The sequence below is a fragment of the Photinus pyralis genome, unplaced genomic scaffold (assembly GCF_008802855.1).
Source record: "Photinus pyralis isolate 1611_PpyrPB1 unplaced genomic scaffold, Ppyr1.3 Ppyr1.4_LG2, whole genome shotgun sequence".
Taxonomy (NCBI): domain Eukaryota; kingdom Metazoa; phylum Arthropoda; class Insecta; order Coleoptera; family Lampyridae; genus Photinus; species Photinus pyralis.
In genome coordinates, this window is record NW_022170403.1 from 8,775,867 (window position 1) to 8,788,856 (window position 12,990).

At 36.3% G+C, this 12,990-nt stretch overlaps 1 protein-coding gene and 1 long non-coding RNA gene across 2 annotated transcripts in view; one reads left to right on the top strand and one right to left on the bottom strand.

Moving 5' to 3' along the window:
• Window positions 1-1,352: 1,352 nt before the first annotated feature.
• LOC116164799 lies at window positions 1,353-8,706 on the bottom strand. Its single transcript, XR_004143998.1, has 3 exons — window positions 8,614-8,706; window positions 1,972-2,587; window positions 1,353-1,805 (listed from the first exon to the last, which is right to left on the bottom strand). It is a non-coding gene; the product is annotated as an uncharacterized LOC116164799 (long non-coding RNA).
• Window positions 5,628-12,990, top strand: part of LOC116164795 (protein unc-13 homolog 4B) — a 41,460-nt gene continuing 34,097 nt past the window's right edge. The window contains exon 1 of the mRNA XM_031479014.1: window positions 5,628-5,692. Within this exon, the coding sequence (XP_031334874.1) occupies window positions 5,643-5,692 (50 nt within the window). The 5' untranslated portion in view covers window positions 5,628-5,642. The remainder of the gene's footprint in view (window positions 5,693-12,990) is intronic.

The window sequence follows — 12,990 nt, forward strand, 5'->3', positions numbered from 1 at the left end:
ATTTGAGACCAGACTGGTGACTGTAGGCCCAGCCTTTTTCTCAAAAACGGTAGGTAAAACATAAGACATATGTGGGTTTTGAGGAGAAATGCAAATAAACAGTTCTTACGTTCTTTTATGGTTTTATTTATTGAGCAATTACAATTATTTATTTTTTTTATTGTAAAAAAATTGCTAAATTACCTACATTTACACAAAAAAGGAAAGTGATACCTAATTCAAGTAGGTATTATGTTTTGATTGCCAAATCATGCCTTTCTTTTTATTATTGATGGGCCGGGCTCGCTCGAAGATGGTGTCTCGATGGCTGTAATGGACGCTGGGAGAGTCGCCCAGTCTGCAGTCGGGTCGTCTTCATCGTCCGAGCATTGCAGCTCCACGTCCGGGACGTTCATGCACGAATTGCCATCGCATGACTAGCAGAGGACTGAGCATTGAAGCCCAGCATTTCTGCACGATCCGCTCCCAGAGCACCCTTACTTGCATTGACATGAAATTTTTCGGAGAAGGGCAGGAGGTGCGGGATCCATGGTGGTGGGAATGGGGGTGAGTTCCTGAGAAGACGTCTTCCGCCCCCAATCTCACGGCTTGTGGGACGGAGTCTGGTCGAAGGAAGACTTCCACTTGCTCGGCAAGTAGTTCGCTCTTGCTCAGGAGTGTGCTGATTTTGGTTTTTCCTTGGCCAAACGGTGCTGAGGTGGTATCGCAGCCGGTAAACGCGTGGGTGAATAGTACCGTCCCTGGTGAACGGTGGGAGTCCTGGTGCTTGTAGGAGGTCGTAGAGTAGTGAGAGCAACCACATTATTGCTACAACTTAATTTCATATAATATTTGACGTAGGATTCGTATTTTAGAAGATATTTTGCAAAAAGTGACCATTTTGAAAAAAAATCATTAAAAAAATCCTGTTTTCGAAGAACTGTATCTTGGGAACCAATGGCTGTATAGACCTCGCTCTAGTCTCAAATTGTAGCAAATTTAGTCTACTTTAAATGATTATAGAAGGACTATATCGATCAGACCCTTCCTTCACTGAGATATTGAGTAAAAACTGAAAAAAGTCCGAAAATTTTTGTATTGTAAAATGAGTTGTTTAGCCGCAATTCGTCATTTTTTCAAAAAGTAGATGTCCAGTAAAAATTCAATATCGCGGTAATAATAAAACTTAGAAGGACGTGACTTTCAAGTGGCACTAATCATGAAATGTACTAATTTACGCCGAATGGCTACAGTTAAACTTCTTTTGTGTTAAAAGATATCACTCCGTCAATATTCAAAATCTCAATCAAAGGTAACTTGATTTTTTTAAATCCAGAGATTTCAATGTACCTACCACACGGTTGCATTCAGTAGTTTCTTTCTTTTTTCTCCTCTTCAGATTTAATTCTTTCTTCATTCCGCGCCTGTATTTATCCGCAAAGTGTGTACGAACCATGTGCGAACGCGGAAGTGCGTTTCAACATTGTGTACCAAGTTCAAAGATGTGGCCTTAATTCAAAGATCGATGAGTGTCAAGTGAGTATCCACAATAATGCGAACGACAGGCTCAGGGTAGTCAGTACGTAGCTTTATACTTTGTATTATATTGACCAGGGGCCGGTGATCAAAGGTAGGGGTGAAAATCAATTTTTATTATCCCATACTTAAAGAATTACAGAAACTTGTAGATGGCTTTATAAATTATTTGTGTTGAAAACTACCCGGCATTAGTCTTTCAAGAACAAATTTTCCGATGGCGAATGTCGTGGATTTGTCACATAGCTCGGAGGCCAATTTACCAGAGCATTTTCCTGGGCTTGTTGCAACTAAAAGTGACATTAATGAATGCACCTAAAATCAATGTAGTGCAACAAACATAAAGTGACAGATAGCTCTGTATAATACGAACTGGCTATAATAGCTACTATCTACTATATGTATATATGTACGATCACCGACTAAAGTAATGTTAATCGGAAGCTTACTACTTACCACTTAGGCAACCAACCATATACACTATCTAAAATGGCAGCGTTGAAGTGTCACTTTTCCGGCGGGAATTCGTGTGGGATGGGCCGCACGGCGTCGCGCATTGTCATCGTTGTTTCGGCGTTTCTTCGTCGCTGCTTGGTAGGTACAATTGCAAAATTGGTAAAACCGGATTTTATCTAGAAGTTTTCAACTTTTGTTTTTTTGTGTGCCAAAAATCGTTGTATTCGTAATAAAAAATGCTACTCAATAGTCAATACGCTCTCTCAACACTGTCTTGTAGAGTTCTAAAAGTGGCAATGAGAAAATGTTTAATTTTTTGTATCTCAAATAACAAAAAAAAATAAAGACGAAATCGCAAATTTCGGTTTTTCTGGCATATCTTCGGAAGCAATGGGATTTCCTGGCTTTCTTTAAAGAATAATAATAATTCTTTAATTGACTACCGACGTATCTTCTATGGCTTCTGAAATCCTTATCTTGGACACAGTGTATAGGACCACAGCCGTCCATAATTACAAGCCATGCTGAGAAGTTTGGCAACGTTGTCCGACAGTCAATCGGTGGGCCGATGTAAGTTTTCTTCGACCGTTATTTTTCCATCCAAGTCTTGTTGCTCCTGAAAAATTGCATTTTTCCTCTTTTCTGTGTTTCGCCTTGCCGGTTTTAATACAGAAGAAAGATACTTAGGCAGCTTACAATTGTACATATACAGGGTGTCCCTAAAAGATCTGTACAACGCGCTACCAGGGGTTCTTGGTATCAATTTAGGACGATTTAACCCAACTTACCTCTATCCAAAAGTGCTTCGGTAAGGCGCTATCTACCGCCAAAGGTTAAAAAAGAATCTTTATTTTTATTTTATCGGAAAATGGTTTTGCCGATTAAAATGAACGGGATGTGAATGTCTAATGTAAAAAGGGTCTTTGTGATATCGTTTTGATTGTAGTTGTTATGTAGGTGGTAAAATACTGACCATCCGCATCTGAAGAGGTCTATCTAAAACTTTTTAACTACTATTTTGACGGTTCTGAATTTTTAGACACTGATAGACAGTTTACTTGCAAGCATTTTTTGTCTCTTGATGAATATCTCTATCTGTGATGGTTTACGAAAAAAAAATAAATTTAGGCATGATGAATGGCATGCACCATACATGCGATTGTTCCTCAAAAACCATAAGTGCAAGCAAGAAGTAGGCTATGAAACCGTAGTGCATGTAACGTAGAATAAACGAACACAACAGAGTAAATCAATGTAATGTATTAATTTAAACTACTAAATGAATTATTATCAGCTGAACTCAAAGCTTCATCTCTTCCTCTCTTCAAAAAAAAACTGTTCCGTTCTTTATTACATCTTCAAAATGACGCATAATAACATCATCAATTCATCAGTCACATAAAGATAAATTACAAATAATTGTTTGCAAATTAGTTCCGACGCCGACCTAACATCTCAGAATTTTAGTTTAAGTTAGAATAGGCATAATTTCACCTTGCTATTCTTATCTTTTTTCACGGCTCCAATGGAAGACCAATGGTAGTTTAACTACTAATTTGAATTGGCACCGTGTGATTCCTCATAAATACGTACTACTAAACTTCTTCTTCTTCTTTTCCTTTTCTAGTTCTTATCTTGCCATTTGATCATTAATTTAGAAGTTTTTCTTTATTGTTTATGAATAACTATAATCGTTTTTTTATATTTTGATATGTGAAATTTTGATATGAGACCTATGGGGAATAAAGGCTATTATTATTATTATTATTATATTATTATTATTAATAAATAAAAAATAAAACTGATTTTATAACAGAAATCCTACATACAATAAAATAAATAAACGTGTACGTTTCTTATTAAACCTTGAAGACAAAACGAAATTAGCAGTAAAATGGTTTTCATCGCAATGACCGTTCAAAATGTTCACCATTAACTGCAAGGCAGTGGCATAACCTATCCCAAAAAGCTTGAAATAAATTAATTTTTTCTATATGTATGCTAAGTGTTACGTCATTGAAAAGAGAAAAAAAATCTTTATCAAAAAAGCCTAATGAAAGTGTGCATTGCTATTTAAAAAAATCAATTGTTTTTCGTAATTCATTTGTTTTCTGAAATAAAAAAAAAAAAAAGATATACTATATTCCATACATAATGGGCACCCTGTATGTCATTTCCCAGCCTTTGAGCTCGAGTGGGTTGCACTTGCAACATCCTGTTCTCAACTTTCAGTTATAGAAGTTCCAAATTTCTTGTGGTCCTAGCAGGTGGCACCCAATGAAGGAAAATATAAGATGTTTCGTATTTTCTCTGCTAATTGCAACAGAGGCATTTATTACGTTAGGTACGTGTAGTTTTATCGTTGAGTGAAGGATTAATTACTCAATGGTATTATCTTTACGGGCCCGGACGCCGGACCCTAGTTGATCACACTCATGATACAAAGAATACTTTGTATCTATCATGGACCACACTAACATCGCTACGGCGCCGTAGATACACTGGGTGGATGCGGGGCCGATGTTAGGCTCCACGCGACCCGTGAATATTTTTTGACCGGGCCCCTACAAATCTACAATTAAAATTTTTTTGTCGCATCACTTTTTCTTAAACTAGTTATTTTCATTCTTCACTTCTTGGATTTGAAAGTATAACATTTGAATAATTTTCTTACAGACACAGTAGTTTTCATAATTTTTTATGAATTGTTATAATTCAAATAACCAAATTACAATTTAACTCTGCGGACTAGCAAGTGTTGAAATCACTTGATGAAAATTAATTTCTCTAGCAAATTGAGATCTTGACCCATAGTCGATCTCAAAAGGTTTTACTCTAGCTAGTAGACGGCATTTTCCACTGTGATGTAATTAGGAAATTTTGCGCAATGGTATGGTTTTTTAAATCTTCTGCCGCGAATTGCATGTGCGGATTTCTGTTATAAAATACAATTGAAAATCTGGTTCAAAATTTCTTTGGTCGGACCCCCACAACATGGCCGGGCCCCAGGGCATTTGCCCCAGCGTACCTCCCCTTATCGGCGACCCTGGGTGGATGTGATGCTATTTAATATGGTGGCGATAAACTGAATTAATTTATCAAATTGTCTATTGGAATATATAGACTCTATCCGTTCATATCCATATGTCTATCCACTTCTATTGCTTGTTGTATCAAATCGTTCAAAGTTGAATAAATTTTAGATGTATTTCTACTTCTGTGACGAGCGGATTATTCAGTACGTGCAGAGGAAGTAACGTAGATATAGTTGTATTGTAGGGCTCATAATGTTGTATCACATGGACTACACAATTGTCAATTATGTGTAATTAGCCATCCGTAACAATGTTGCCGGAAATCCTCACCCAATTCATATATTTTACAGGTAAACTGTAGGTATACGTTTTGAAAAGTAGTGCAATGCGAAAGGTCTTGTGTGTTGTATGTGTAAAAAGATGCAAATGAACGCTAGTGTTTTCGCAATACTATAGCACAGTATATACTATGACTATAGTACGGATATAACGATGGATTTATTTCGTAACAACGAATCATGCCGTGATAAATATAGAATAATTAAATTTAAAAGACCAACTTTTCTTCGCATTTTTAGAGTTCGTATGCCAAATACTATTAAACCTCAAGAATGTGAGAAATTGGTTCGAAATAAAATGGTTTATGAAATTATGAGAAGTAAGCACAAGCAAATTGCAGGATGTAGGTAAGCACATTCGATTTAGTGATCATGTCAAAAAAGGAGACGGTTTTAGTATAGGCATAGAGTAAATGGTACAGGGTACACTGTACCTGCATCTTGTACTGTCATAATAAGCATATATATAAGAGAAGTATATAATTATATATGGTCATAAGTATCTACATAGGTCGGAGCCACCGTGGTCGGAGCTTATATCGTATTGTAAAGAACGAACTTTACAATGTGATAATTATGCTTGCATCTCGCTTACGCCACGTCAGTAGACTTGAACAATTATTTCATTTGTGTCATCCAATTCATTAATTTTAGATGCGGGACTGTCACTGTCATTGCAGTCCTTTTGTTCAAATTTAGATCAATGCATTCCGAATTAGTCCAGGAAACGAAACTTAAAAGGACATACTTAAATCCTGTCATTTTTTTCAAAATGCATCGATTTATATGAAAATTTGGGATTAAGTTCAACTTACCGTACACTTCAAAATCTATATGCCGATGGCCGCTCTTCATTTTTTACGGGTGAAAACTACCCCTTTTTTTCCGAAATCCATACAGCTATATTGCTGTGTGCACTGGTCCGTAGGCCAGAAAGACCGTACACAAAACACCAAAAACAAAAACCTAGCTAGCTCTTTACCTTCATTTATTATTACGGCACAAAACTTCTCCCCAGCACAGAGGAAAAATTCGACTCTGTTCTCAGTTCTCGTTAACCTCCCAATGAACAAATTATATGACTGTTGGTGTTACCTTTGAATATAAAATATGTGTGACCTAGTTTTATAAAATATACAGGGTGACAATTTGAAAACTTACCACCCCTCATATCTTAGTAAATAAACGATATATTTAAAAAAATCAAAATCCGTTTCGGTAATTCGGAGGGGGAATCACAATGACATAGTCGGCAACGCACCCCCTCCAACCCCCTGCGCCCCAGCCACCCCAACTTTTAAATCTTAAATAGTGACCCCCCATGTGTGATACGTCGTTGGAAAGCTGCTTTCCAACCATACCAAATAGCATTACATTTAGGTTAGTAATTATCGTGCAAATCAAAAAATAAACATGGAAAATCGTATTTAACTTGAACTTCCAAAGCCGACTTGACAGCACTCATTTTTGATCGCCAGTTATAATCTATTCTCAAACTCTTGTCGAACCTTTTCAAATGTTGGTTTTGCAATATTTCGACATTCTTGAATTATTCTCTGTCTTTGTTCGTCTATGTTCGCCGGTTGCGTTTTAAATACGACAGATTTCAAATGTATCATATTAGTTTATTTTTTGATTTGCACAATAATTACTAACCTAAATATAATTCTATTTGGTATGGTTGGAAAGCATTTTTTCAGAGCTTTCCAACGACGTATCACACATGGGGGGTCACTATTTAAGATTTAAAAGTTGGGGTGGCTGGAGCGCAGGGGGTTGGAGGGGGTGCGTCGCCAACTATGTCATTGTGATTCCCCCTCCAAATTACCGAAACGGATTTTGATTTTTTTAAATATCTCGTTTATTTACTAAGATATGGGGGGTGGTAAGTTTTCAAATTGTCACCCTGTATACAAGGTGGTGACTTGCGTAACGCATCATAGGGATTTCAATGTAAAATTCATAACATACGATTATTGGCTCCCCAAATTATTTTAGAGCAAAAATGTATTAAGGTTTTTTGTAGAAAAATTTTTTTTACGCCAATCAACCGTATTAGTTTTTAATTTTTTGCATACTAAAGACGGAAAATTGGAAAAATAAACCCCCATCTTTTTCAATAATCTGCGATGCCATGGAATTTTCTAAAACAAAAAGATAGGTATCCAGTTATCAATTAGCAGCAGTTCGAAATGGATTTTATGTACCTATTGCAGCATATTGCAATTAATGGTGACTTATTCGAACATTTATTGTAGATTGTTATATTAGAAAACCGTTTTTAGTAATTTGGTCTTTCTTTATGTTATGTTGAATTCGCTGTTAAATATAATACTTTTTGATAGAATTTGATTTGTTTTATAGCAGACATTCCATGGCATGACGGATATTGGCGTAGTTTTTGTATTATAAAATTCCATGGCATCACAGATTATTGAAAAAGATGGGGGTTTATTTTTCCAATTTTCCGTCTTTAGTATGCAAAAAATTTAAAACTAATACGGTTGATTGGCGTAAAAAAATTTTTCTACAGAAAACCTTAATACCTCTTTGCTCTAAAATAATTTGGGGAGCCAATAATCGCATGTTATGAATTTTACATTAAAATCCCTATGATGCGTTACGCAAGTCACCACCCTGTATAGCTGTTACGTGGTTATATATAGTGCAAATTAAGTGTTATAGTGGGTCTAATGGTAACTTTGTTTTGTGAAGGTGATATTACACCCCTAGAAGTAACTAAATCCCATATGTTATAATTGGTGTGATGTAAACGTTTTGAAGATGACCTTACCTTTCGGTAATTGTGACTTTTAGTGCCGTGGAGAGGTTTTGTAATTGATTATTCACTGGCTTGTGGCTTATACATCACTTAACAGTTTGAATTTTTATTAATATACCTACTCTTCAAGTTACTTCAATAAAACTATGGTGCTATTGGTACCTAATTTGTGATAGTTTTATATATAATAAAGTGATGTTATATTACTATAAGTCCTAAGAGTAATTTATTAAATCATGGTAAGTTATATTACAGTAATTATAAAACCTTTTAAAGAAAAATGGATGCCGCCTTATGAATGAATGCCAAAGGCGGCGGTGAGAAAGGGTACTGGACAATAAAATCCACGACAGGATCGAGTAAACATATGTCAACTATGTAACTGGGGGGTAGTTTATATGGTAACAAGGGAAATCACCAATTAAATAGGAGCTAATTGTTGGTCAGAACTCATTATTAAGATGCGACAAATCTACTGTAAACTCACCTTTCATTAGAAACGTCCGTCTGTAATTCTACGCATAAGGGGTTGGCATGGCAGCATTCAGTCTGACTGGTCGTCTTCCGCGCTCAAGGGTCATGTAAACAAATATCGCGACTGCTTAACCGCAATCCTCGCCAATTAGTTAAGTAACTCACCGGGGGGCGTTAGCCCCGAACTGTCCCTAAGCTCTCCTGGATCTCCGAACACTGCGGTTAGCGATTGGGGTTGAATGCGTCGTTGAGGATGACTTGGGAACGACATCCAGGTCGAGCTCACTCCCGAACTGTTTGTGTTAACAATGAGGCCTTTATGTTTCGTATTGGGTCGACACCATGATCTACTCGAGTGAGTAGATCTCTCAGCGGTATAATCAACGGGAGCTACCCGCGGGACCGCGTCATAGGCACATGCACATAATGCACTCTAAAAGCCTAGGAATATATCCGGATATCTGCCAAGGGTTTTACCATACCATAGCCCAACAACAAGTGGCCTGCACAATACACTCACCACCTGCAGGTGGGAGACACTCACATTAAAGGGCTATTACGCCAAACTCACTAATACGTACGTAAAGAAAAGTACATAATTCTTTACAAAGAAACACAATGGGTTTTTATATTTGTTCCATAAATTTAGTTACACAAGAAGCGCTACGCTACTGGTAAAAATTGACCAGACCAAATTGAATTATTTTGGGGTGAAATACTGCAATACATTGCGATGGCGCTTTAATTTTTCGAAGTATAATAATATTGCAGTTGACCTTGACGAAGTGGCGATGGCACATTAATTTGGGTCTAACCGTTACGAAAACAAAGCTTATGACGTACGCACTTTTTAGTCAATAGGTGATAAGGAAATGGCTGTCATGCCGGTCATCACTCAAACTCAAATGACATGTTCACATTCCTTTTCGTAAAAATACTATAAGAAGCCTAACTAACCTCTTATGGAGGAAAGCGCGACAGTCTCTGCATCTTGTACTTGTACAACTCATTATGATGAATGTTATTTAACGCCTTTTTTCTAATTTATCTTGAAATGTGAGAATGTTTTTAAAAATGAACATGAAATTTTAAGAAATCGACCTGCATAAAATATGTAGGGGATAATCACATTAGTAGGTATTTTATTTGGTCATAAATATTTAGTGATAAGTGATTACGTTTGCACATGTAAACAAAACATAAACTTTGTTGTCCACAAAAATAAATAAACCCTACGCCACTGACTAACGTTTATTAGTTTCGTCCCCTCAACGGTCAAAATGTCCGAGATGTTGGATCAAAAGTTCAAAACCATATAGGTACTAGTATCATGGATGAAAACAAACGTTCACGTTGTTATAGCGTATGCGTACTCTATCTTTATTTCTTATACTCTACTCTGGGGGTTTGTACCTGAACGTATTGTGGCCGCACAGACACGTTGGAAGTATGGGTCAGAGGGGGCGAGTCGCCCCCTCAGTTTTTACGCAAGGGGGGCCGCGCTCCCTCTAAGAATGAGTAGATAAATCATTCAAAGGTGATCAACACATCTTCTACTCCATGTGCATGCAGAAATTACAAAAAGTGGAGAAGTAGAGGATATATTGAAAGAATTTGGCAGCAAAACCGCGGAAAGGATATTTGTAAATGTATAGTGGGTTGGGTTGATAGAGCAGCCTTAATTTTTTATGCTTGCTTTTCTTTACAATGCCCAATAGTGCAATAAATAGGAACAAAATTTTTGTAACGTTTGTATGTTCTAGTTCTTCATTATTTTTTAAATAAAATATTTATGATCTATGGCTATGGTTTTCTCAATCGAGTCAAGTATCTCTGAGTTGCTCAGTTGCATATAACTAGACATCCTCCGACACTTTTTTAAATTTTTTTCAAAACTTCTTTCAAAAATAAATTAAATAAACCGGTTTCAGGGTCACTTAAAAAACCCACTGCTTTGCATTAATTCGTACACAATTTTGCATGGGACTCCCATGATGGGAGGGACCTTTCGGACTCCATGGTCGCTGATTTTGGCCCCCCCCCCCCTACCGTTATTCACTTTTAACGTCACTGTAGGCCGCATCGCCGATCTTCCGATATAACATTCGATTAAAATTTGTCGGAACCGAAATCGGAATCGAAAGTCCAAAATCAATCGGAAGTTCCGCAGTTTCAAAGCGGACAATCAATAGATATACTTAAATATTCTGATGTAGACGGCTACGGCAAGAGATTTTGTATTGAGGACAAATGTTTGTTCGTGCAATCAAAATCAGAATTGGCAATTCGTACGTACAGGTCCACAGCACGTTTTGGGTGAACATTTCGACTATTGATCGAATTCGGCAATTGCGTACAACGTACAAAAACAATCCCTCTAGCTTTTATGGGTGTATTACACCTACACAATAAGATTTCGGACATCGGCGCAAGGCCTAAGTTAGTTGCCTTACCCTTCTGGTGGCGCTGTCTTATGTACCTACCTATACAATAAGAATATTATTTACGTTAATAAATTAAGTAGTGCGTAATGTGCAAAGCATTTTCTATGAGTAAACAATTTTTCTATCCACGTATAAGGGATTTCTATACTCATAGGTGCTTACACTTACATATAAATTAATGTTGTGGCACGGTGACTGCTTTAATAATTAACGACAAATCACAAAATTTATATTTATTATTCCCAGAAAAGTGTGCCATTGCCTACAATTCTCAGAATTGAGTAATGCATATGGTTATGTCCCAGATTTGATAGATCAGACTCAGATTTATTTGTGTCTATTACGTAGTTTTTACGTACTTTTTTACTGACCATGACCACCCACAAGCACAATTACAGTGTCCTTACCGTCCTGTCGCATTGTGCATTTTTACGCTAAATACGAGATCAATACACCACTTACATATTTTTGGTACTTTGTTTACAAATAATGAGCGAGGTCACTCAAGATTTATGTAAATTTTGTGAATTTAATTAATCGTTAGAGTAAGTAAACTAAACATAAAAGCAAGGTTTTCTCACAATTACAGCGTGTTTTCCGAGTTTAAGGTCATCTGACAAGTTTGTGGCACTGGGATATCCTTATCCAGTGAAATTCTCTTTTCGTCCAGTTCAGCGCGTGCCGCATCTTATTACACTTCGTATTAAAATATTGTGTTTGTGCGTACAAAGTTTGTTTTTTTTACAACATGAGTGGTGAGGATGCGTTCTGGAAAACTATTTCGGACAAATTAAAAAGACACAAATCTGTAGTAGAGAAGGATCATGAACAAAAGTAAGTTTTTGCATCATTTATTTTCGGAATAGGTAGATTAAATTCATCCGTTATCTACATACTTTATATTGCCATTCTCATATCGTTAGAGGTATAAAAGTCGTACCTATAGGTACCGACTCTTCACAGATTTCGTGTGTAATATCTACTGTGAATTGCTCAATTTGTTTTAAATGAAATTCAAGTAAGTCCGTATCATTGTAGACCGTATAATTTTCATAGTTCCGGTTCCGCAATATTTATTTAGAAAAATTAGAAAGAAGGAGAACATATATAACACTAAATTGAAACGAACATCATACAATACGTATTGCTTTTTTTGTAATGGCAGGGTATTTAAATTAATCATGGTTTAATTTGGGAACCGGTAACTTTACTTGTATTTAGATTGCAGAAGAATAAGGATGGGCGAAGATGACCTTAAAAATACACGTTTAACTGTACATACCTACTAGTACCATCCTCGTTACTATATTTACTATCTCGTTATTTTTATATCGAGTTTACTTACAGTTTTGAATATATTTATATTCAAAGTTTACAGGGTGTTCTCACCGCACATGAGAAATGTCCTGAAACAAATAATTTTAAAATGAGATCAATGGAATTAAAACAAGGACTCATCTTTACGCCTAATGAGTACAGTACAACCTCGTTAATCCGAATAGATTCGGACCACTGACCTTTCGGATTATCAAATTTTCGGATTATTGCGAAACTAGTGAAAATAATAAATTTGGACACATGCCTTAAGAAATAAACTTTATTCTTTTCAACAAAACATAAATTTAACAGACCAAGGACAGAAGTCAGTTAAATACTGCACGTAAAACAAAATTAAACTTTGTCCTTGTAAAAAAGCTTAAGTTAACATTCATATGTATTTATGAGTACAGTATGTACTATACACATAAATCTTTCGGACTATCGCGATTTCGGACTAGCGTGTATTCGGATTATCGAGGTTGTACTGTACTGAGTAGTGCCTAAAAGAATTAGGCGCTCTTTGCAAAAACTAAATACCTAATCTAAAAAATTGTTAATATGCATCTATACAAGGTGGTGACTTGCGTAACGCATCATAGGGATTTCAATGTAAAATTGCCATTAGT